Source organism: Mycteria americana, chromosome 8, assembly GCF_035582795.1.
Source record: "Mycteria americana isolate JAX WOST 10 ecotype Jacksonville Zoo and Gardens chromosome 8, USCA_MyAme_1.0, whole genome shotgun sequence".
NCBI lineage: Eukaryota > Metazoa > Chordata > Aves > Ciconiiformes > Ciconiidae > Mycteria > Mycteria americana.
In genome coordinates, this window is record NC_134372.1 from 42,826,754 (window position 1) to 42,849,616 (window position 22,863).

General features: G+C 37.7%; 1 protein-coding gene across 1 annotated transcript in view; it reads left to right on the top strand.

Moving 5' to 3' along the window:
• Window positions 1-22,863, top strand: part of VAT1L (vesicle amine transport 1 like) — a 64,238-nt gene that overhangs the window by 24,020 nt on the left and 17,355 nt on the right. Inside the window, exons 5-7 of the mRNA XM_075510857.1 lie at window positions 2,169-2,272; window positions 3,503-3,558; window positions 5,317-5,511. Of these exons, the coding sequence (XP_075366972.1) occupies window positions 2,169-2,272; window positions 3,503-3,558; window positions 5,317-5,511 (355 nt within the window). The remainder of the gene's footprint in view (window positions 1-2,168; window positions 2,273-3,502; window positions 3,559-5,316; window positions 5,512-22,863) is intronic.

Consider the following 22,863-nt stretch of genomic DNA (forward strand, 5'->3'; position numbering starts at 1 on the left):
GGCCCCTTTAACTTCTGATAACTTTATGGTTGCAGATAACATTGGCTGCTTCTGCCCGTCATCAGGACAGTTCTTTTTGGGACAGTTCCCTGACACCACCCCTGACTGTGTAACAGACCGTAACTACTGAAATCTAAAGGAGACCTGGTTAGAAGGGGTGGAATTCTGCTCTGTTAAGTCTGTTAAAATCCCTTTTGGTGATCCTGCATATTCACATACTTTTTCACCTCGCAATAGACCAATGAGGCAGAGAACCAGTGGATACAAAAGATAAAACGTAGACGCAACAAGCTAGTTTGTGCTTCTTTCCTGGTATAGAGTTGCGTAATATTAGCACAATTGGTAGTCCTGACTAAAAGTCAGAATTGGCACCCTGTAGAATACGCCAATAATCTGTTTTGTTGCTCAGATCTATGTATTTTCACTTTGCATTGAAAAATAAAAAAAAAAGTACAGTGGTAATTCTGAGAACGCTATAAAGACAAATTATCTTTTGAAAGAGGCAGTGGGGAGAACAGTGTAGTTGTTTGGTTTGCTGCATATTAGCTGTATACTATGTTCTGCTTAAAATGTTTGGCTGGCCAGTGGGTAAGACAGCTAGTCTGCATTTGCCTGCTGCACCCTGGGTCGGGGGAGTCCTAAGGGAAGGGGAAGGCTCTTCATTTGTTGAGTTTGTGAGCAAGAAAGGGTGGGCCTGTGGTTGAGAAAGGATAGTGGTAGGAACCTGCTTTACTGCAGGTGCCTGGGGTATTCCAGGGAAGAGCTTTCATCAGGGAGCAAAGTCAAAAATCCCCCCAAAACCCCAAACAAATGAACAAACAACAACAACAACAACAAAACCCAGAGGTGATATGAATGTGTAAATATTCCTAAGGGATGAGGAATCGGTTCAACTGTGGAAGCCACCAAAAGCTGTTTGATTGCAAAGTCATTATTCAGTTACAGTGAAAGCTCATCCAGTGGCCTGAATATAAAAATTTATTACCCCCCCCACCCACGGCAGCAGTACCAAAGAGTAAAGTTGTCCGATTTTGTTGCTGTTTGTAACCAGCGGATGTCTGAGTATCACCTTTGTTTTGTGAGGAAACAGAAAGATGCATTACAAGCCCTAAAGCTTTACCTCTTTCCTGACTTCTAATTGCAGTTATGCCACTGCAGAAGGCATGGTCATGAGGAGCAAATTGATGTTCCTGGGGATTAGATGCTGTTGACTGCCCCTTAAACCTTTGATAGTCTCCAGGTTGCAATTTTCTTGTAGAGTCTGCACCAGTTATTTGCATAATTGTTTAAGAGTATTAATCAAGAATTTACTACTGTTTGGGCTGTTTGCTTCATTAGGAGGTAGGATATTAGACTTAGATCAAACTAGTGATACGATTTTGCAGACTGGTGTTTTGCCAGAAAAGAACAACTGAATCAGAATATTTGAGTGTATTTTTTTCTTCTTCTTCAGCTTCATATTGACATTGCATTCACAAAGCTATTTATTGGAAAATTATAAATATGCAAACAATTTATTGAAACATGCAAACGATTTATTTACTTTCTGCTTTCTATAATATGGCCTGATTGTATCTTTAGAGCTGGGTTTTTATCTCTTGGTGACTTCTCTTTATGCTTGATTTAACTCTTTGCTGACGTCTAGTTGCTACAAAGTCTGAAACAGAAGATTCTCTAAATAACTTTATAAGGATATCATTTTATCTGAGAAGAACTAGGATAAGATCTGTTTCCTTATGAATTCAGAAAAAGCATATAAGAATATCTGAATAACAAAAATGTCCTTTTTCTCTGACATTCATTGACAAAAAAAAGACATTCTCTGACATTCGCATTCACTCAGAAAGAACTTTATATCTACCACCTGTTTTTTGATAATGTAATTTTACTGAAAGCCCTCAAAAAAGGGGGAACAAGATGGTTTCTCACTCTTCTAAGCCTGAAAGGCGTGGGTTGACTAGCCCAACAAACTTGCATTCCAGCACTGAATGAGTTTGAATTGTCTTTTGATGAGGAGAAAGTTTCCACGTAGTCAAAGCCTCAGCCTTAGAGTCCTTTCTAAAGTACCTGGAAAATGTTAGTATTATGTTAACAATCAGCCTGTATCATGCTGGCTCATCAGTCCTGTGGATCTTATTGCAAAGTGAGATTTCTTTCTTGCTTTTTAGAATCTCGACGGATGGAGTAGATATTGTTTTGGACTGTCTCTGTGGAGAAAATACTGGGAAAGGCCTCAGTCTTCTCAAACCACTTGGGACTTACATTTTATATGGTGAGTGGAAAAAGTCAGGTACATATTTCAAAACTAAAGCTTTGCAAAGGTTAAAATCTCTTAAAATCACCCATGCCACTCTTTCCAAAACTGGAGGCCGCCATGTTATACTTTCTCAGTTTGACCATTTCCAATCAAGGATTTTAGTGAAGCTGAGCATGGACTAAATTATTGAGAAACAATAGGTAATACAAAGAAACCCTTAAAAAGATTTCTAAAAATTCCAAAAGTGAAACCGAACATACGTTTCAGATTGTTAAACATTGGGTGATACAGGAGAAGTGTAGGAGAAAACTTGGATCTCTCATTCTGCACGCCATTGGAATCACAGTGTGGCCAAGGAAACTGTAACATAGTCCTTGTGGGAGGGAAGCTTGGAGGAAGATTTCGGGAAGACTGCTATCGTTTTTCTTTGACATGACTTTGAGGAATTCAAGCTCAGGCTTCTGTTCACGAATTTCCATTGGTGTACACGGACTGCTCCACATACCGAGTAAACGTGTCTTTCCTGCAGTTCTGCCAGGTTGCCATGTTGTGTGTTGATAAAGCAGGCCAAGCTCCTGTAGGAGGACAGCTGGAGGGATTGCTAAACTTTTGAAATGGAGAATATATCTGTATTGCAGTGGAAGGTGCAGTGGCATCATGGATAAGCATACCTGCTTCCTTGGGCTTTCATCTAGCTAGCAGGGTGGCAATAACGAATGCGTTGTCACTCGGATATCTGCTTGGACTGTACAGGCCAACCTGGTTGCTTGTTTGTAATGAAGTCCCTGCCAGTGAATTGTCATTACATTTAACAGGTTGTAGTGTACAATGCGTGGATGTTCACACGTGTAGTGGCCAGATAAATGTACCTCTACAGATACAGAGAAAGGACACCTGTGCGGTGATCGCTGCTAAATAATAGTGTGTCAGAGACTGCAGAGAAGGAGAGCACTATAGAAGAGTTTTGGTGTCAGGATGCCTAGTAGCACTTAACCTGTTCCTGGTTTTAGAAGATTTGATAGATTGTTTTTGTCATCTCAGAATACCTATAAACTTGTAGGGCTCAGTCACCTTGGCCTCGTTATTTATTCCCAAAGTATAAAAATGTCTGCTAATCCCTTTTAAACCCGTGGAAATCTTTTTTTTTTTCTTAAATGTGAATCATGGAAATGATTTTTACCTATAATAAATAGTCTGCTTGTCAGCATGTAATACGTTGTATGTGACTGTACTCATCTTTTACAGGTTCATCTAACATGGTTACTGGGGAGACAAAAAGCTTCTTCAGTTTTGCAAAATCAGTAAGTGTCCCAGTGCTGTGATTCTGCTCTTTCCTCTAATTTCAGTCTTTTTGGGAGTATTTTCATCTTTATCATTCTCACTTATCTCTACTAAGTTGTTGCTTCTGATGTTGCTAAAGAGAGCGTTTTTCTGACTGCAATGTGGTCTGACGTGTTTTCTTCTGATACGACAGCTAGACAGGAATTGGATCTGTGTGCAACGCATATTTAAATTGTTAGCGATCAGACATGTATCTGTTACACAGCTAAGTTTAAAGTTAGACTGCATTATTTATTTACTTATGGCAGAATATGATATCCATGGATATGGATAACTGTACCCTGTAGGTTCCTCGTATTTGAAAACACTGTCAGGACAGTGCAGTGAATTAAAGGAGATATATCTCTTAAGATGGGGCTTGTGTCCAGTCATTTCCAGCTTTTCAGAGGTTAGTTCTATACAGAAATGCATTTTTCAGTTCTCCATGTTCATTTCAAGTGACATCAAAGAGATGGTGATGTTGCATTTATTTCCTAATTGATGATGTCAACAAATCCAAAAATAGAATGTTAAATTGTTTTTCTTCAGCTTACTACAACAACAACAATCTACTCAGAAATCCTAGAGATTGAAAAAGGAACAAATATATCAAATAAACTGCTAGCGAGAAATAAGTTAACCAGGAGTGAAAGTGATTCGTTCAGACAAGAAAAACAGAGGGAGAAGTCATGACTGAAGATCTATTATACGATCTTTCTGCCAAGAGCTCATTTACAGCTTCCAGCAACAACCCCTTCGCAGGAGAAATTAGCTTCAAAAGTCTCTGTGTAGTTGAAAACAAGATAAATCAAAGACTGTAGCAAGAAGCTATTCTTTGCCTTCTACATTTTCTTAATGGTTGTAGTGGCACAATCTTTGTTATTGTCATGCATCTGTGAACTAAAGCAAGATAATCTTTACTATGCAGCCTTTTTACTGTTAATATAAACATATCCAGATGCATATAATTTGTGGGTAGGTTGGCCCAACAAAATCAATTTCACCTGAAATGTTTTTCAGATAGTACTGGTATTTATTGACTGAATAAATATGAATAAATTGACTTAATAAAAAATAGCATATCAAATTTTGTATAAAAGTATAACTAGTTTCTTTATGTAATTATACTGCAAAATTAACTCATCAAAATTGTATGAAAATTTTAATTAAAAATTGACCCATTCAAATAAAACTTGCTAGGAAGTGGGATCTCAGTCTCAAGGATGCTCTTGGGCTAAATGAGATAAGATAATTTCATTAGATATTATGAGGCTTGCTCAAATGTCACAAACATAATAATGGGTGAAAAGTAAATGGAAGCTGATAAGCAGCGCAGGGTTTCCTTGTTTTTGAGAGAAGAGAAATAGTCAAAAGTTGCTTGCGAAAGTTTGGGAAGCTCGTATGGCTCTCTTGAGATAACAAAGAAGGATAGCAGAAGTAAGAAGGGAGGTCCAAATTCCTTACTTCTAGACCCACGTCCTAAAACCAGATCTGTTCACCGTTCTTCCAACACCCTAATCTCATGCAACACAAGTCTGTGTTTTATTTCTGCATGTCAGTCAGCTGCATACTTTTTTGCCTCTTCCTTAAATAACAACCATGAGAAGCAGTAAGGATTTTGCTTCAGATCCGACAGATGAGTCATGTATCACATCTGCCCAGACAGCTTTCTTGTGAACTTTCCTGTACATTTCTTGAAAAATGTTTTTCTAACCCTGCTGTTGTTTATTGCTTTCCAGTGGTGGCAGGTTGAGAAAGTAAATCCTATCAAGCTGTATGAGGAGAACAAAGTCATTGCTGGATTTTCCCTGTTGAATCTACTTTTCAAACAGAATCGAGGTGGCCTGATCAAGGGTGTGATGGACAAACTCCTAAATCTATATAACACTAAGAAGATCAAGCCTGTGGTTGATTCGTTATGGGCTTTGGAAGAGGTAGGAGCAAAATTTCTTTCCCCGTTTTGAAATTGCTGAAACATACACGCTTTTAGATGTAAAATTATATTTAAATATGTTTTCTAGTTATTAATATATTCCGCTTTTTAGCGTGTGCACAAGTTGTCTCCAAAGCCTCTGCTATTCAGAAACTCCATGATCCAGAGTTATCCACATATTTCTCTAATAAATACTTCTGGAGTTTCAAATGCTCTGTGCAAAGTTCTTGAAAATACTAATAATAAATGTGGGTTTTCAGTCTTAGAAAATTGTTTCTGTTTCCTAAGTGCATGAAACATGTGACTAACAAGTGCAGCGTGAAATGCAGGCATCGTATTTGAAAACAACTTAAAATCTATTCTGAGGAAAAGATCTAATACATAAGCTTTAGTTTCAATGTAATATTTGTGCTAGCAAACCTTGGAAGCTTGGAGGTTTTCAGGAATTCACTGAAGATGTATCACAGGCAGTCAAATCAGCAATCACTTTTAATGTAAGTTACATTTGTGGAATGTGGGGGTTTTGGTTCTTTTTTTTTTTTCCCCTCTAATTGCTCAGCTTTCCTTAAAGACATGTAAAGAAACTAATCTGATCATAGCCTGGGAAATTATAAGCCACTTGACTACAGCATTGTTTCTGAGACCTTTATACTTAAGATGCTGATAAATGAAGTATTTTTGGAGGTGTGAACAGACATTAACATATAAAGAAACAGCATGTTTCTAGTAGCACTGCCAGATTAATATTTGTGTTTTATGTGTTTGTGAAGTGCACTGAGCCTGACACTTAAGATGCATGATCTCTAAGAGCTCTGCTGAATGTGGATTGTGGTTGTATCATCATACGGTTGCTATTCAGAAGGTGCTGTGACAAAATTCTCTCTGTGTCTGGACACATGAGCTGATACTACCATGCATCCATGAGGAAATAGTAACCATCAGACTGAATACATTAACAATATTGTATTTTATTAAGATTTTGAATGCCCTGTGGGCAAGTTTTTGAGCCCAGCATGTTGTTCATTATTCCAGTGGCATTGTAGCACCATCATTGTCACGGACGCAGGTAAGATATCTTCAGTTGTGTGGTGGGACTCCACAGCCTATGACCGTTCTTGGAGCAGGATGCATTGCATCTTCACTGGGGCTTGTACGTGCCTGGGCCAAGGTTATATGACAAGGTGTGTACTGCCTTAGGCTGTGCTAATGTGGGAACTAGATATCTCGTCACGCTATCGCTACCTCTGCCCCCGTGTACCCCAACATGCCACTTTATGTGGTACAGCAGATGCAAACGGTCCAGCACAATATGGGCTCCATTTATTCCTCTCCAGCAAAACAGAGAGGAATGACAACTTCCCCAGGAATCTCTTCTTTCTCTAAAATGTCTACCTGAGGCCACACTGTCGCTGATAGCAACTCAGTAACACCTCAGGGTTTTACCAGCCAGTGGCATGGGAGTGGCTAATTCTCATCATTGAACTGCTTAAGGGAAATCAGATGTTGTGATAAAGAGCAGCTGGCTCAGGCAAGACAAAACCTTCTGCTATTGTCTGAAAGGGAGAGCCCTTTGAAGAGCAGTGTAAAATAGAAATGGGATCAGATTTAGGTTTTTGATGTGGGTTTTTTTTATTTAATTATTAAACAAGCTTACAAAGCATTTTAAAAATTTAAGTGGCACAAGCCTCTAGATAGGCATTCTGCAATTTCTTTGTTCATGTAAATATGTAATTTTCATGCATTGGTGAGTAAAAAAAGGATAATTAAAATAGTAACAATAGCCTAAAAATTCTTGATCGAGGACATAACATGAAAAATTACACATGGCAGGCTGATCTTAATAGTCAACATGATGGGAATTTGTTGGGAGACTTCTGTTTGATAACATTTAATCTAACATTTGGCAGTAACACGCACCATCCCTACCGGTAGATTGTGAAATGTGTAAATACATCTGTTAAAAAGCACAGTCTAGAAAACTACAGCTCATTTATCACGCCTGCTCACTTTCCATGAGCTATCTGGTAATTTAAAAAGGAAATGTCTGGCTAGTATCTTCAGGGATATAACAGTGCTAGAGGTGTCCTTAATCAATTGCAAAGTATTACTGAAATACTATACTCGTTCAGGGCATTATCATTTTGGGGATATGTTTTTGAGGGTATAAAAATAACTTAGGGCTGACTCTTAAGTTAATATGATACACAGAAAAATGTGTCATAGCTGAGGACAAGATGGAACCAGACTGAAGAAAGGTTGGTATGTGTTTTTGTTCTGTTTTGGGAGGTTTCTTTTTTTAACTCCATAGCTCTAATGTCTCCCCCCTTCAGAGTTTGACATTTGGTTGCTTTTCATTTCCTATTGAGTAAGCCTGATTTTCTCCAAATGTCCACTTTCATTTGACCATTCTCAGTAGTCTTCATTAGAGACTAAACCAGTATGACCAATTTTTACCATTGATATTTCCTGAGGAAATTTCCTGCCCCATAAGAGCATTGATAATAAATATGTTTAACTAGAGAGTGGCAGAAGGGCAGAATCCCTGAATGGCATTTGAAAATGAATGATTGAATAGTTTTCTATGGAAGAATATCACCCTCTTCAGAAGCTCACGAGAATCCATTTGTCCTCTCACTAGTAATTCTGCCATAGAGATGAGCTTGAATCCAGTAAGTGACATTCAAAATGAAAATATTTTAAGGAAAAAAAAAAATATCAGTGGAGCCTTAACCATGAGACACCTTTCTAAATGCTTAATGTTAAATACCTGAATATATCATCACATACTTAAAAGTTTTGAGCTATATATGAAAGGCATATCCCCAGCATATCCCTTCAGCTTGCTTTATTCACTCTGCATCTGCATTTGTTTTCATGTATTCCTTCTTTGTGCAAATATCAATTCACAAATTAATGCAGATTCTCTAAAGCCAACATGGAAGACACGTGGTTTTCTTCCAAAACTGTATTACAGTACAAATACTTATCTTTTCAATCCTGTATCAGTTGCAATAGCCATCTGTGTATCGGAGCTGAAAAGCATCTTTGCAGGCTTAGAAGACAATGAGTTATATCTACAGTGGTGTTCCCCTTTGCTGCTTAAGGCTGGTTGCTACAGGACTACTTCCTTGCATGATAACCCCCAAATTGAGGGCTTTATGTTCTAGTGCTTGTGAGAACAGCCAGAGAAAGGTTTTGTGCCTGTTTTAATAAGTCTCCGTGAACTGTGTAAAAAAGATTTCATTGTTCTAAAAGCCTGGTATGGTTCTTTGAACAGCATTTATTTCTTAATACTTTCTGCAGGAGTACACAGTTTGAATTTAAAAGAACACGCTGATTAGAGAATATTGTAATTGCAGTGAGATTTTGCATTTTAAAGTGTTTCAAGTGGCAGTAATACAGGGTTTAGAGAAAGTTATTAGATTCCTATTTGTCTCTCACATAGTGTGTGTTAAGTGATGTCTAGTTGATTGTTGAATAATATTCAAGATAGCAGTGTTCAGAAACTATTAGACAGACTTAGCTTGATACTATGCCTGTTGAACAATGAAGGTTTGTCTGAGTGTCAATGAGATCATTCTAATTAGGATATAATCCCTTCTGGTGTTCTGATTTCTTTGTTTTAGGGCCTCATCCAAAGGCCATGGAAGTCAGTGGAAGGACTCCTGGTTTCACTGGCCTTTGTTTTAGGATGAGGATTGCCCTGCCTCTTCAGTACAGGCTGCTTAAACGAATTTACCAATTGACTGAAGAGAGAGTGGGACAGAATTTATTCTGGATGGAAACTTAGAAGTGACTTCATTTTCTTCAGTGCATCAGATTATTGCTGACACAAGGGAGATCAGGATCTAGGCTATTGACTACTGCTGTGGAGCAAAACTATTTTTATTGCTGTGTCTTCTGTTGGTGTTGGCTTGGGAAGTGTAATTTTAATCTCAAATTTACATCCATAAAGCCTAGTAAAGTCAAGTCTGTTCTCAAGTAGGCCATTAGAGCCATTTTGTGATGTTAATGTAAGAAAGGTTTAACTAAGAGAGACAGTAACAAAATCCATAGATACTTTAAAATGGAAATCTAACTGGGGAATTATTCATCACGAGATGAGTGAAGTGATACAATAAATTAGCTGCTGTTGAGATGTCTCGCTATTTTGCAGCTATTTGTTTATGCGTTCAAGTGTTTAAAAGACGAGATAATTTGTAGATGGTGCATGTTTAAAATACTGTTCTGTAGTAAAAAGCTGATTGTCTGGTAAGATTGCGTTTCATTACAAATAGTAGAGTTTAAAACAGAATTAGTATTCAGTGAATATTTGTTGAGCTTTGTGGTTGTTTCTTTGTTAGTAACTACTTACCTAATCCTTAATTTGCAGTTAGTCACTCTTCTTAGTTCTGATTAATTTGTAGTGTGCATTTATGCATTAGCATTCTCCTGAGGGTCTGTGAGTCTGGCTTTACACAGTAGATGATTCTAGATTATTAAGCAGGATGAAAACTGAAGGTTCTCAAAAAATCTAGTGTGTTGAATGAAAATGTACGCGTTGCACTTTTCTATTAAAATTCTGTTTTCTTCAGCTTTTTATCATTGCAAAAGAAAATATATACTCAACGTAGAACGAGTTATTGACATAGAAGTTATATGTGCCTTCTTTGATGATTTACAGCAGTTAAAAGCAGCACTAATAGCGTGTAAAACAAAACTCACAAATTCTTGCAGATGTACTGCCAGTCAGGAAAGTGACAGTGCAAAATATGGTCCATGTCATCAAAATATCTGTAGGCCCCTTTCCCTCATGCCAGACTACCTGTTTCAAAAAGGATTCTCAGTATGTCGGAAAGTTTTCAGCCTTGGGCTATTTTGGTCCATATGGATGACCAGTGAGATTACGGAGAAACATCCTGACATCAGAACTGTGTCGCGTACCGAAGGATTCATGGCATTCTTGTCTCTCAAATGATTTAAAGGAGTGCACTCTTACATAGTAATAACAGTATCGAAGACCTGTACTGCCTTAGGGCCAGTAAGAATGATGAAGATACTGAAACCTGTGGAATGGAGTTGCTACTTACTCTTAAAAGGTAAGAGGATAATCTGATAATCTTACAAGAGCAGGGCGGTACCTTATAGTGGGCACGGGAACGTCACCCCACGTCATTGTTTTGTAGTGATAATGTAATAATGTCTTTAGCAACTCCTTACTTAGCAAATAGTAATGCAACAACTGTAGCGCAGATCCAGGAATATACAGTGGCACTCAGCTGTGATTGAAATCGGTGGAGTCAAGGCATTGAATACACTTACGAATCAAGCCCTGTGGATCTTGATATGAGTATCAGAGGATTCTAATGACTGTGCCTCGTGGTCGGTGCATAGAATATTTTTGACTGGAAAGAGCCCTGCACCATAATTTAGTTTGTAGGGATCACTGCACTGTCAGTTACTGGGTTTTTTGGCTGAATAATTATGAGACGTTGCAGGTCTAGCTGTAAATACAATTTTTTTTATAAGTGAGATTGCCTTGTCTTGAAGACAGAGCATTTCTCTAGTAAATTGCTAAGGAAAAACCAAGCTGTGTTTAAGAACCTAAACCTAAAGGAGCGCAGTGCAACTGATCACGTTACAGTAACATTATAGAATACCTGCTGATACAATAATTTCCTTTAAAAGAAACATTTTCTCATATGTTGCTGTTCTCACATACTTTTCTGTCCCCTGCGTTGGCTTTCAATGTTATTAGCATGCAAAAGAAATCAGTAGCAACCTTACATCTAAGATCACAGCCTTACCAAGTTCCAATCCAGTGATGAGAGCTGGATGAAGGAATGCTTTCCGTACAGAATTTATAGCATGTTTTGGGGAGGACAAAGCCATCACAATATATTTGTTTTTAACACTGCTCTGTGGCTTCAAAGGATTCTGGTACTGTAAACCTGGTTTTTTTTTTCCACTGGACTCATCCTCTCGTATAAATTACCATCAGTGCGTGCTTTTTGATATCAACAATATCAACATTATTTGGGGTGGGGGGATGGGAAATCTCAAACCCATGATAGCAGAATAATAACAGTGAACCCCCTAAAGTGTAGAGACTTTAATTTAATCAAAAGCTATTCATGCCTTTCACTGACCTTAGCTTTAGGGCAAAAAGCCTTTCCTCTATCACTATAGTAAGACATAGAGAAAATTGACCCATTAGTTATTTCTAACATAATAGGAGGGCAATCTAATAATATCAGATCAGGCTGGTACTTTGTTATGAATACTAAATGCTGTCTTGTGTCTAATTTTTATTTTTTTAGTGATAATATAATAATGGCATGTGCAGGTTTTTCTTTTTTCTGCTTGATGAAAACTGATTCTTCAGCTGAACAAACTACACCTTTTTTGAAGTCAAGGGACTTCTATAGCATTTAGAACCTGTATTTGTTCTTCAAGGTATGCAAAATAATCTAGAGTAACATGATAAAAGTGGAAGTTCATTTATAAACAAAGTAATAACCCACCCTGAAATACAGAAAAGAATAATATTTTCATAAGCATAAACCAATTCATTTTGCAGTATTATATTGTAGAAAGAGGGAAATGTAACTCATTCTGTGAAAACTCCCATGAGCGTATCAGTGTTTCCTTTGCTGTGATTGCTCCTCTAGCATCCCAGTGCAGAGTCTGCTTGTTTTGATGCTGCGAATCTTTCTTTGACAGTACTTCTTTTGCAGTTGTTCATGAACTACGTTCCTGATTTACAGGTATTAGCTCTGCCTACATACTGTCCTGTGATACTGCCGTAGAACTCTCTTTGCTCTTCCGATGTGTGAGATTCTGTTCCCATTGACTGTATAAAATAAACATCTGTAGTTCAAAGTAAATGTAAATGTTTTAGCTGTACATCACTGTTGTTTCTTTGTATACAAACAAGTCTAACACAAGTTTAATACAAGCTTCATCCAGATATCAAAGCGTACAAAAATGCAAGGAGCTATGTCTTACTGATGTAACAGGTTTCAAGAGAGAGATGTGGGGAAAGCAGACTGAGAAGCAAAACCTGAATAATTCAGGGTAGCTTGCTTCTATGTTCATGATCAAATTATACACAATTATAGGCCAAAATGTCTTTCAAATTTTGGGAAGAGTAAGGGGAAAGCTATTCCACTTGAATTTTACCTCACTAACATGAAATGTAATTAACACAAGCTCTAAATGAATGAATTGAGCCATGAGTAAGGTGATTTTTAATAAAGACTTTGCAAAGATTTTTTCCCAAGATGCTTCTCTGAAGTAAATATTTAATTAAAACTCCAAATAATTTTGGTGCTATATGCTTAGAGGAATAAAACATACCTTGAAAGTACTGGAGATTAATTAGGTATTTCCATTTTTTTCCCTCTAAAACATTGTGTATACCTGATTATGGGATCCTCCCTGCTCTTACATGGATTATTAAGTTCCTACTAAATGCCTATATAATTTCATCCACACTTCTTCCCCATTTAATGCTGTTTAACAGGACTTCATATTACTTCATAATTCATTCTACCCTTCCTACCTGTATCAGCAAGTGATGGCATAATCCAGTAGCCTTTTTGGCTTCACACACTGTTGATGGCAGTGTAACGTGATTATGATTTTATTAAAAGAGTGAGATAAAAAGAAGCAAGACAAGACTTAGATATAAGCACTGTGGCTCCATAATAAGGCCTCAGATACATGACATTAGCTACGGTTACCACAAAATCAGCTTGGGTAAACGAGCTGTTTTAGGAAACTCAGACTTCACTTGTTAAGTATGTAAGCAGAAGTCAATTATTTTCAATTGCTATATATTATTCATAAACACTGCATGAAATTCAAGCTACGTGAATGGAATTTAATTAAGTAACTTATTTCAGCTCTGTGCTTTCTTTTATTTTCTTTACAGCTTCTGAAATTTAGCTTGTTTTCTCTAGCCTGCTAGTTGAATACCTGTGTTTAAACAATTTTGCCATCTAGAGTCTTCAGAACGTTCCTTTGTGCATGCTGAGAATATTCATGCTATAATACTCATTTAATAGATAAATAACAAAAGAGATGGTGGATATCTTCACTTGTCTGATGCCATGCAGCATGTTAGTGGAAAGATCATGGATCAGCCTGAAAATCTCTAATTTCCCATTCTGGCCTCTAACAGCCAAGCCCCTGGGCTGTGTCTCGGCATCTCTGCGAGCCTTTGTGATTCAGTGCATTTACTGGGGGCTCTACTCCCAGAATGGTATGTGTTCTACCAAATTTCAGTAAGCTGTTCCATTTCAGGGGAATGGTATCTTAATGTTTTGGAACGAAGTAGCAGACATGGAAAAGTATTTTGGCAATACTTCTGATGAACATTGATTCTGTGTTCAAATGTTGCTGTTACAAAGGTTAGAAGGTGACTTAGTGTGAGACGAAACCTCTCTCAATTAACATAAATACAGCCCGCAGCTACAGCACTTTTCTAATCTACTTAGTAAGCACGCTGCTAAGAATTAATTAGTTATGGAGATACACGGGCAGAAAATACTTTTCTAGAAGGCATGAGACATTGGAAGTTGAAAGTGCAGTGGTGAGTCATGACGCATGTTTCTGGGTCAGGACAGATCGTCATTTCTATTTGCCCTTGTGTGAAACAGAGATAATACCTTTTTGTAACTGCAAGCCAAAGGAAAACAACATGTAGACTTGGTTCCTGATGGATAATGTGAGGGCGGGGGGAAATAGGCAGGAAAAGAATATAGGAAGCATTGATAGATTCCACTCAAGAAAGTGTGCACTATTAAACTAGTCACATGCTTGCAGTTAATTAAATTAGCAACAGGAGATTGTATATGGGGAAAACTGGTTTGTCATTTATTAGAAAAAACAAGAACAAAGCTGTGACACGGAGCTAGTTGCTGATTAATTACTGTGAACAAGCAGTATTTTACAGTAGTCTGCTTACTGAAATATATTAGCTGGCTTTTGAGTAATAAATTGGCACACAGTCCTTATGCGTTGAACTGATACGGTGATACTGTACCCGTGCAAGAAAACCAGAGACCTAGCTAGGGAAAGCTTTACCAAAGCAGAAGGGACATACTTTAGACATCAAGGACACCTTTAAAAACACCAACATGTGTACATAGCTCCAGGAGATAGAGTATATTTCATGTTTATCTTGAATGTTTGACTCTAACGTGTTTGTTTTACACTTCATTTTTACTGTTTGTGTCATAGAATTTAAGCAGTTCTCAAGAGTCAGGAAAACAGGGTTTCATGGAGTCACTTCCCTATTCAAAAACAATTTCTAGACTCTTCATGAAGTATTAGAGAACAAAAGCTACTTGCTTTTATACCCTTGATCCAAACATGCTTCAACCCATTCCTTTTTATTTCTGTCTGATAATGCAGTGAAACATCTGCCCGTCTTCTCCCAGTCTTGCATGCAGGTTGATTAAATATATGCCAATACGCTATATCCACCAGCAGAAATAATTTTAAATGGATTCTCACAGAAAGTTTACTTTATCTCCTGTTCCACAGACTTGATAATACCACTAACTGCAAGGAATTCTTAAGATTTGGAACAGTGAGTGTTTCCTGTCACTCAGAGAAATAATTACTAGATGCCAGAAATGAAAAACACGAGATAAATAGCAGGTACTAAAGGGCAAATATTAGAAACCAAGTTTTCAAAGACACATTTAGATGCTCTCTCATTCTTGTGCTATGCGCTATTAGTGTGTGTAGTTTAAGCCACGGAGCCTGTGAATGGAACCCAGGATTTTCCTCTGTGTCAAAAAATTCCACTCACGCTTCTTTGTTAATTAGTTGACTGGTTTGGAAAGAAAGCTCTCAGTTGTTCAAGTTGAACTGGCAGGGACTGCTAATGTGGGAAATTCAGCTTTCCTCCCAGGGTATCATGAAGGAGAATTGGAGGTTTGTGTTGACAATTCCTAGTGATTGTTTTCATTCTCTTGGAAACTTTTTTTGGTCTCAGTTCAAATTTCAAAAGACCTACTTTCCCAGGTGCTAAGGAGTTTAAAAAAAACTGAGATAGAAATAATGAAGTCTACTTGGTGATGTTGAGAGAGCTGAGAGATGTCATCCTTGTATGTCCGGCACAATACAGAACACAAATAATTCTGATTCCTCCTGCCTTTGAAACCTTCCCATTTTCAGACTGGGAAGAGATCCCTGATGATTTTGGATGACGTTTTGGCCTCTGATTTGCAAAAAATCAGACTAGTTATTTTGGGTTTTTTTCTAGCTATAATCTATGAGTCTAATACTTCATTAATCAATGAATGCTTAGAAAGCCATCTAAGGAGTCACTGAAAAGAATCAAAAGGGCGTGGGAGATAAGAATAAGGAAAATATGTCTCTGTATTTAAATGTGATAGGTCTGTTTTGTCTAAATGGTGCTACATGGGTAGCATTGGTCCCTGTGGCCATCGTCCACGACTGACAATGAGCGGAAGGGTTAGTAGAGCAGAAGGGAATAAGGTTCTTTCAGAGACTGCAAAATTACTGTGGTAAGAACCTCAGTAGATACTATGCCTTCAGCATTTCCGCTGTATATTCTAGCTCATATTTTTCTGCTTTTAGGGATTTTGGGTGCTTCGCCTATAAAGAGAGAATTTTGACAGAAGCTTTTAGCTATAGTAGAAGGATGTTTAGTTGTTAGTAGACATGGAAATCTGGTAAATGAAATGAATTGGGCCTTTTTGGTTTTAGAAATGCCTTTCTAAAGTGAACATTCTAGCCCTTCTCCTGGGATCTGCTTATCAGTGTATCTATGTAACAATAGCCAAAGAAAAAGTGAATTATTAGTTCCATCAGCAAAACCAAGTTTGTCTCTCGGCATCTAATCATGTTGATGACTAGTTTTGGCAGACTGGTAGAATTTTTCAAAATCTCATGAGCAGTAACACAAAATTAATCTCCTGGGTTGTTGTTTTCATTTGTCTTTTTTATTTTCATACTACTAGTCTAATTAGGTTAGTAGATTCTCTTTATTGCAAAGAAGACACAAGTTTTGTGTTCTATTTCATACAACTTTGCCGATATCCCCAAAAAAGCACTTATTACTGTCTTATCTACAAGACTTGTAGGTAAGATAATTTTGTAGTTTTATGTAGATAATCTTCTACATATTATCCAGATGATCCATTGATGGTATTGACCGTAATTAGGAAGGACACTTGAATATTGAATATTAGACTTCATGAGTCAACGTATTCCAGTGTTTGAGTCCTGCCTTACACACCTTGAGATTCATTACTGGATCATCACAACATGCACCAATTTGTTACTCTCTAGAGAGCAAGAGAATGAATAACCCAGTCAGTGGAAACTAGCGTCTTCCAGGTTGTGCTTTAAGCCCACCCTTGGGGTTCACCTAGAGACTCACGCAGTTTCCCCAAAGGCTGTGAAAGTTGGTCATGGGCACTTACTCAGTAGTCGTAGCAGCACACACTATGTACAACTCTGTTCTGATGCCACCGGATTATTAGGCTGTTCTGATTTGGAATTTTTTTTTTTTATTATCCAAAATTCCCTGTCATGTGATTTTTAAAGTCTTAAAGCTTTAAGATTTTGTAACATTTGACAACATTAATGCATACTATGATTAAATTCTCCTTCTCTAAGTATAGTGGGGAACTTAAGTTGGATGCAAGTTTGCTTTTCTGGTTTTTAATTTTACCCTGAACAAAATGCAATGATCGTATCCAAAATAACACTTTATTTTAGTGCATTACAATCATTAATCAAGATAAATGTTTTCACCTAATGAAAATGGCTCATATACACTTTTCAATCATTTTAAGCACAGATGAATTTTAAAAGCAAAATTACTCTTGGGCATAAAGACATCTCTTAGCATAATATAATCCAAATTTAATGTGATAATTGGGAGTTTTATGTGGTATTGCAGTTTAGTAAGGATATTATCGCTCATTACAGATAATGATATAAATTAACACCAAGGCAGCAAAGCAGATATATTGTTGATACTAAAAGGTTCTTCTATATATTAGCCTGCTGTGAATGATTGAACAGAAAGAGATTTTGTAGGGCAAATCTGTATGTTATGATCACTGACTTAGAGAAAACAATACTAAAAGGAAGCAATGTAATTTAAGATTTTCAAATGAGCAACTGATTTTCCACTGTTTTGATTTTACTGAATATCCTTGTTTGAATACCAAAGTTCAGGCTTTGCATGTGGTATTGAAGCGCATACATTTGAAAATGTAGGCCATATCAATAAGAAATAAAGCCTCGTGCATCACAGCTCCAAATTTTTGTTTAAATGCATTCAGTTTAGGAGAATAAAGATTGTGTAAAAGTGAATTCCCTACCATCACCGAATACCAACAACCTTGAGAAGAACCAGAGTTTCCTTCTATTATATGCTATGGTTATGTCCTGGGTAAAATATCTTAACTGTAGGGCATAAGATCTTTAAGCCTACATTAGCCTAGAGCTAGCAAAATGTGTGTTATTAAAGTTCTTGCCTATTTTCCTGAATTATTGTAGCTAGTATACATGCTGTTTGCTTTTTTTTGGTGCATCTACACATGCAAGTTTAATTGAATTAAATTAGAAACTGTCTCAGCTGAATCAGTGACGTTCTGCTGCGTGAACACTTCTGCTTTGGCTCCCTGCTACCAATTACAGAGCAATTTGATTTCAGTTGATACAATGTAATGCTAAGCGGAATGAGTATTCACACATGAGCGTTAAACTTGTTGTAATCAATTTTTATAGCAATCACATTGGTACAATACTTATGTGGAGTTAAGATCTTTAATATAGGCTTAGAATGAGACATTTTTAACAGTGCCAGGAGAAATGTTAAGTAATAAGGCAAACAGGACTGTAAAATATATTGTAAAAGTGTCAACTAGCAAACAAGATGAATTCAAATACCTTTCATCTTACCTAGATGAGTGATTTCAATCTTACTGTAAAGTGATGTAGCTCAAACTGAGGGTAAGCATGAATCATACTCTAACATTACAACTGTATTACAATTTAATATATTGGTGGGGTTTTTTTAAGTATAATTTTAATGACGTTACAGAGTGGCACCCAGGGGTAGGATCTGACTTAGAGAGCTTTTCGAATAATCAAAAAATACGATGATGGCTTATGAATAATTAGATTTGCAATCCTCATGGTACTATTTTCTGAAACGAAAAAAGAAATATACAAGAAATCAAAGGAGAAATATTTTCCTCCTCCTCTCTTACTGAGAAATATTTTCTCCTTTGGATCCTTAGAGACCTTTGGGATTTACCTTGATGAGTTTCAACAATTTACATGATTGGTTTACTGATTAGGGATGGATTTTATTGGAGAGAATCCATTGTTACAAAAGAACATGGAGATTTCTTTCAAAGACATAATATTAATGTGCTCTTGTAATCTGATCCTAGTAGATGGATTTGTATATGAAGCTTCTCAGACTTTGAAAATTATAGTGCCAAGGCTTTTTAATGAGTACGCCTTTACTATCCAGAAGATTGAATGTTTACTGTATTTTGTAACCAGTAAGTTTAGTTCCCATGGTTTGGAATAGTGGTTCTGGAATAGAGCACAATTTCTTCTCCATAGTAGCTATAAAGGAAGACTTAAAGTTCCTTGGAATAAGCAGACAGGTAGTACAGGAACTGCTAATTTTTTATTACTGACTTTTAAGATCCCATATTGTGAAATAAATAACTCAGAGCTCAAGGAAGAGTCTGAGGAATATGTGATAGAAGATCTTTGGGAGTAAAAATATTTGACTCACTTGAATTGTTTAGAAAATATGATGAAAAGTTACAGTGGCAGAAGTCATGTTGGTCACAGGTTTTGTGCCTGACTTCCAAAAAAATCACCTGCTATTTGGGAAAGGTAGGGGAAGAAGCACATGTTTTCATGAGGCAGGGTCTTATTACAAGGTTCAAGTAGAAGAAAGCAAGGCACAGTCAGCAGCCCCTACTACTGCAAGACAAAGAAGAGAGGCCACGACAGGGAGGGTTAAGGGAGGAAAAAGGCAACTACTGTCATGCAGGTTGTAGTGCTTTAAGTCTGGGTTTAAAGGTGTTGGTGAGAAATACTGAAAAAAACAGTGGTGCTGGTAAGCTATGGAGAAGTCTCAAATAGCGGGACTGTAAGCATGAGTTTTTCTGTGAAGATCCAGTTATTGAATGATGGTTCTGGTGGATTAGAGAACTGGAACAAGCCTGAAAGACAAATGAGGTGGGAGTAATATAGGCCATCAGCATGGACTGCTGGTCAAATAATATGAGATAAAGGGTATTCCTTTTGGAAAGTTTTCTGGAGTTTTGCAGCTTCCTAAAACAAAGCAAATGCTCTCTAGTGAGGTACGCACAAAGAAATCTCTCCTTTATATAAAATGAACAGTTTTGTTGCCAATAAACAGAAATCTGAATAAACAGGTACTGATAAAAGCTTGGGAAAGAGCAAGAAAGTAAGCACATGTGGGTTTTTGGTTTTGTTGTATCCAGAAGGTACTTGGAAGGACTTTTGGTCTAAACATACAACTGTAAAAAAGAATAGCTGGTTTTTTCACCACAGTAGCAAAAAAGTGATAGTACCAATTATCTTTTGCATACGCACACAAACCCAAATGGTGTGTGTCGGTCTGCATCCTGGAATGAGGCAGAGTGACCAGTATTAATAACACATAGGAGTTAAACGTCCATCTTTATTCATGCCTCAAACTTCAATGTACCGGGGTGAGCTCAGGTTGCATTATCCCTAATTTGATTGCATTTGGAGCACATAAACAGTCATATGAGGTCAGAACAGGGTTTCATCTACACCAATATCCAGCTTCTAACATGACAAGGACTGTTGGGAAGAGAGACAATAAAAGAAACAGCTTATAGAACAGGGACTTTGAGCTTTCTGGAATAATTTTCTTATATTATTTGACTCTGAACACTGAAGATTGTAATAGCCTGTATAGTAAAGCTGTGGTATGGTTTAAAGGGCCACCTGGCTGATGCACTAGCACACAGCAGTATTCCTATGGAGTATGTAAATGGTGTGTGTCGTTGTAAAGACAAAGAAACCAAGGCCTGTAATTCAAATGTTTTGCACATGGCCGTAGAGTGAAGCAGTGTTAAATCCACAAATAATATCGAGAGGTGCTGTCACCGTGAAGGTTTAACACTGCCATTAATGTAAAGTCTGCTGTGCCTGGAAACCTTGGGAAGCAGGGCCCCGTAGTCCCAAGTGTTGCTCAGATGGAGTGGAGTCCCTGCAGAAAAGAGCCTAGTCTTTGGTATTTCACTTATATTCTGGTGTAACTACATACATGTACAAAAACATGGTAGAATTGGCATTGATTCTTGATAAAGGCATGTTGAAGAATCGCCTAGTATTTTGCAGGCTGGTTTGTTGGGTTCCCCCCCACCCCTGCAAGTGGCAATGATTGTGCCCATTTGCCCAGAGGCAGAGTTAAGACATGGATTGACTTGGAATACCTTGAAGCTAGTTAGCTCAGAGGCAGTTCAGAATATGGTGTCAAAGAAAAGATTATTCTGTCTTTAAATAGTGTCCCGCAAGTGTCTAGGCGGTCTGCGTGAAAAGCTGTGGTTCTGGAAGTATTTCAGACTTGAGTTCTCATATGGCTGTGAAACAATATAGTTCCAGAAAGGCTGTCTGATCTTTCACTTGTGTGTGAAGAGGGATGTCTGTTTGCCAGATTCCCACAGAGAAGTAACTAGACAGGATTGCTGCTGGAAGGCTGTGCAGCGGAGATCAACAACATTCACCTTCTACAGTCTAGGCATTATAATTAGAAAGGCAACAATACAACACTACGCAAAGCAGTATACTTTTAATTAAGTCTGCATGTTCTGGGTGTGGAGGAGTGGGAGAGTTTAATGACACTCTAACTATGGGAGCATGCTTATGGGAAAGAGAACAATGAGACATACTTGTGGGCTGGTGCAGTTTTCTCCAAATGTTTTTTTCAGAGATCACAAGGCAACATTGCTGAGGCAAGTTTAAAAACTGATGTCATGGAGCTTGATAGTCAATAACAACATAAAATGTCTTTTTTTAATTGCATAGTGATGAATGTAATAAACTTTATTTCCTGCCATAAATTGTTATAACAGATTGTGATAGAATACAGGAATACACCAAACTGAACATTATATGTGAATTCAATTTAAGCAGGGGACTGCTGCATCTTAACCAAATACAGAGGGCCTGTTTCTTTTGCCTGTGACTGCCAAAACTCCTCTGCAGCCAAAGGAATTTTCCCCAGCGTAAGAGCTGCTGCTGCAGACCAAACCAGACTCACTAGAGTGGAATCTGAACCACTACACTTTTGAATACCCCAAGGTTCAGGAGTGTCTGGGACATCCCTGTGTGCATAGTTGGCTGCAGCTTACTATAAGATGCATTATTGCTTAGAATGGAGAAAGTTACCATAAAGTGACCAGTTCTGAGCTCCTCTATTTGTGGCTTTGATGTGCTTAAAGCCATCTTCCTAGTAAAAATTGGGACCATGCTATCGTAACTTCTGCCAGCAATCCAAAGATTCAGACAGCAGCTGGGAGTCAGTGGCTCACAGGCATATAGTGGCAACCAGAGGCGTGATGTAGGAGGGATCCCCCTTTGGTCAGTGGATTTGAGGACCTTTTTAACTTTATCACAATAGTTCTGTATCCCTTCCATGTAACACTGTGCTCGTCTTCAGACTGGTTAATCTCAGTGTAGAGTCAGTATGATTGTATTGTGCTATTGACTAGACAGGCTGCTGCAGAAGATTTGGGTCCAGGGGTTCTGGCTTTATTGCTGCTCTAAAAGAAATTCCAGCGCAGGATCCTTAAAGCTTCATCCTGATTCACAAGATGTGGCTTTTCTGCTCGAGCGTGTTCCAGGGATTTCTTCACCAAACCTCTACCCTTTAGAAACAACCCTTGACTTGAAAGTAATAAAGTAATTATTTCCCATATTAATGCAGAAAAAATTTCCTTTTTCTTCAATCTTATGTTAATAACAAGTGATAATGAGAAAAGCTGTGCTGTGCCAGTTTAAATCAAAAATAGCTTTCCTTCTCACTCGGTGCAGGTTTTTCTAAGATAATGCACATAGTCATATAGAGATGTTCTTGCTATAGCACTTCACTTGCAACCAAAAAGCTAGTCTTTTAACTGTCAAAATGCTGAATACCCCTGAGCTGTCCTAACTTGCTGGAATTCTCTGTGTTGATGGATCAAATTTCAAGGTCTTTTCTCCTCTTTTACCATGTAGGAAAGCTCCCAGCAAATTGATAATCTAGGCACTACTGTTTAGTACTTCTAAATATTTAATTTGATGTTGGTTCTGC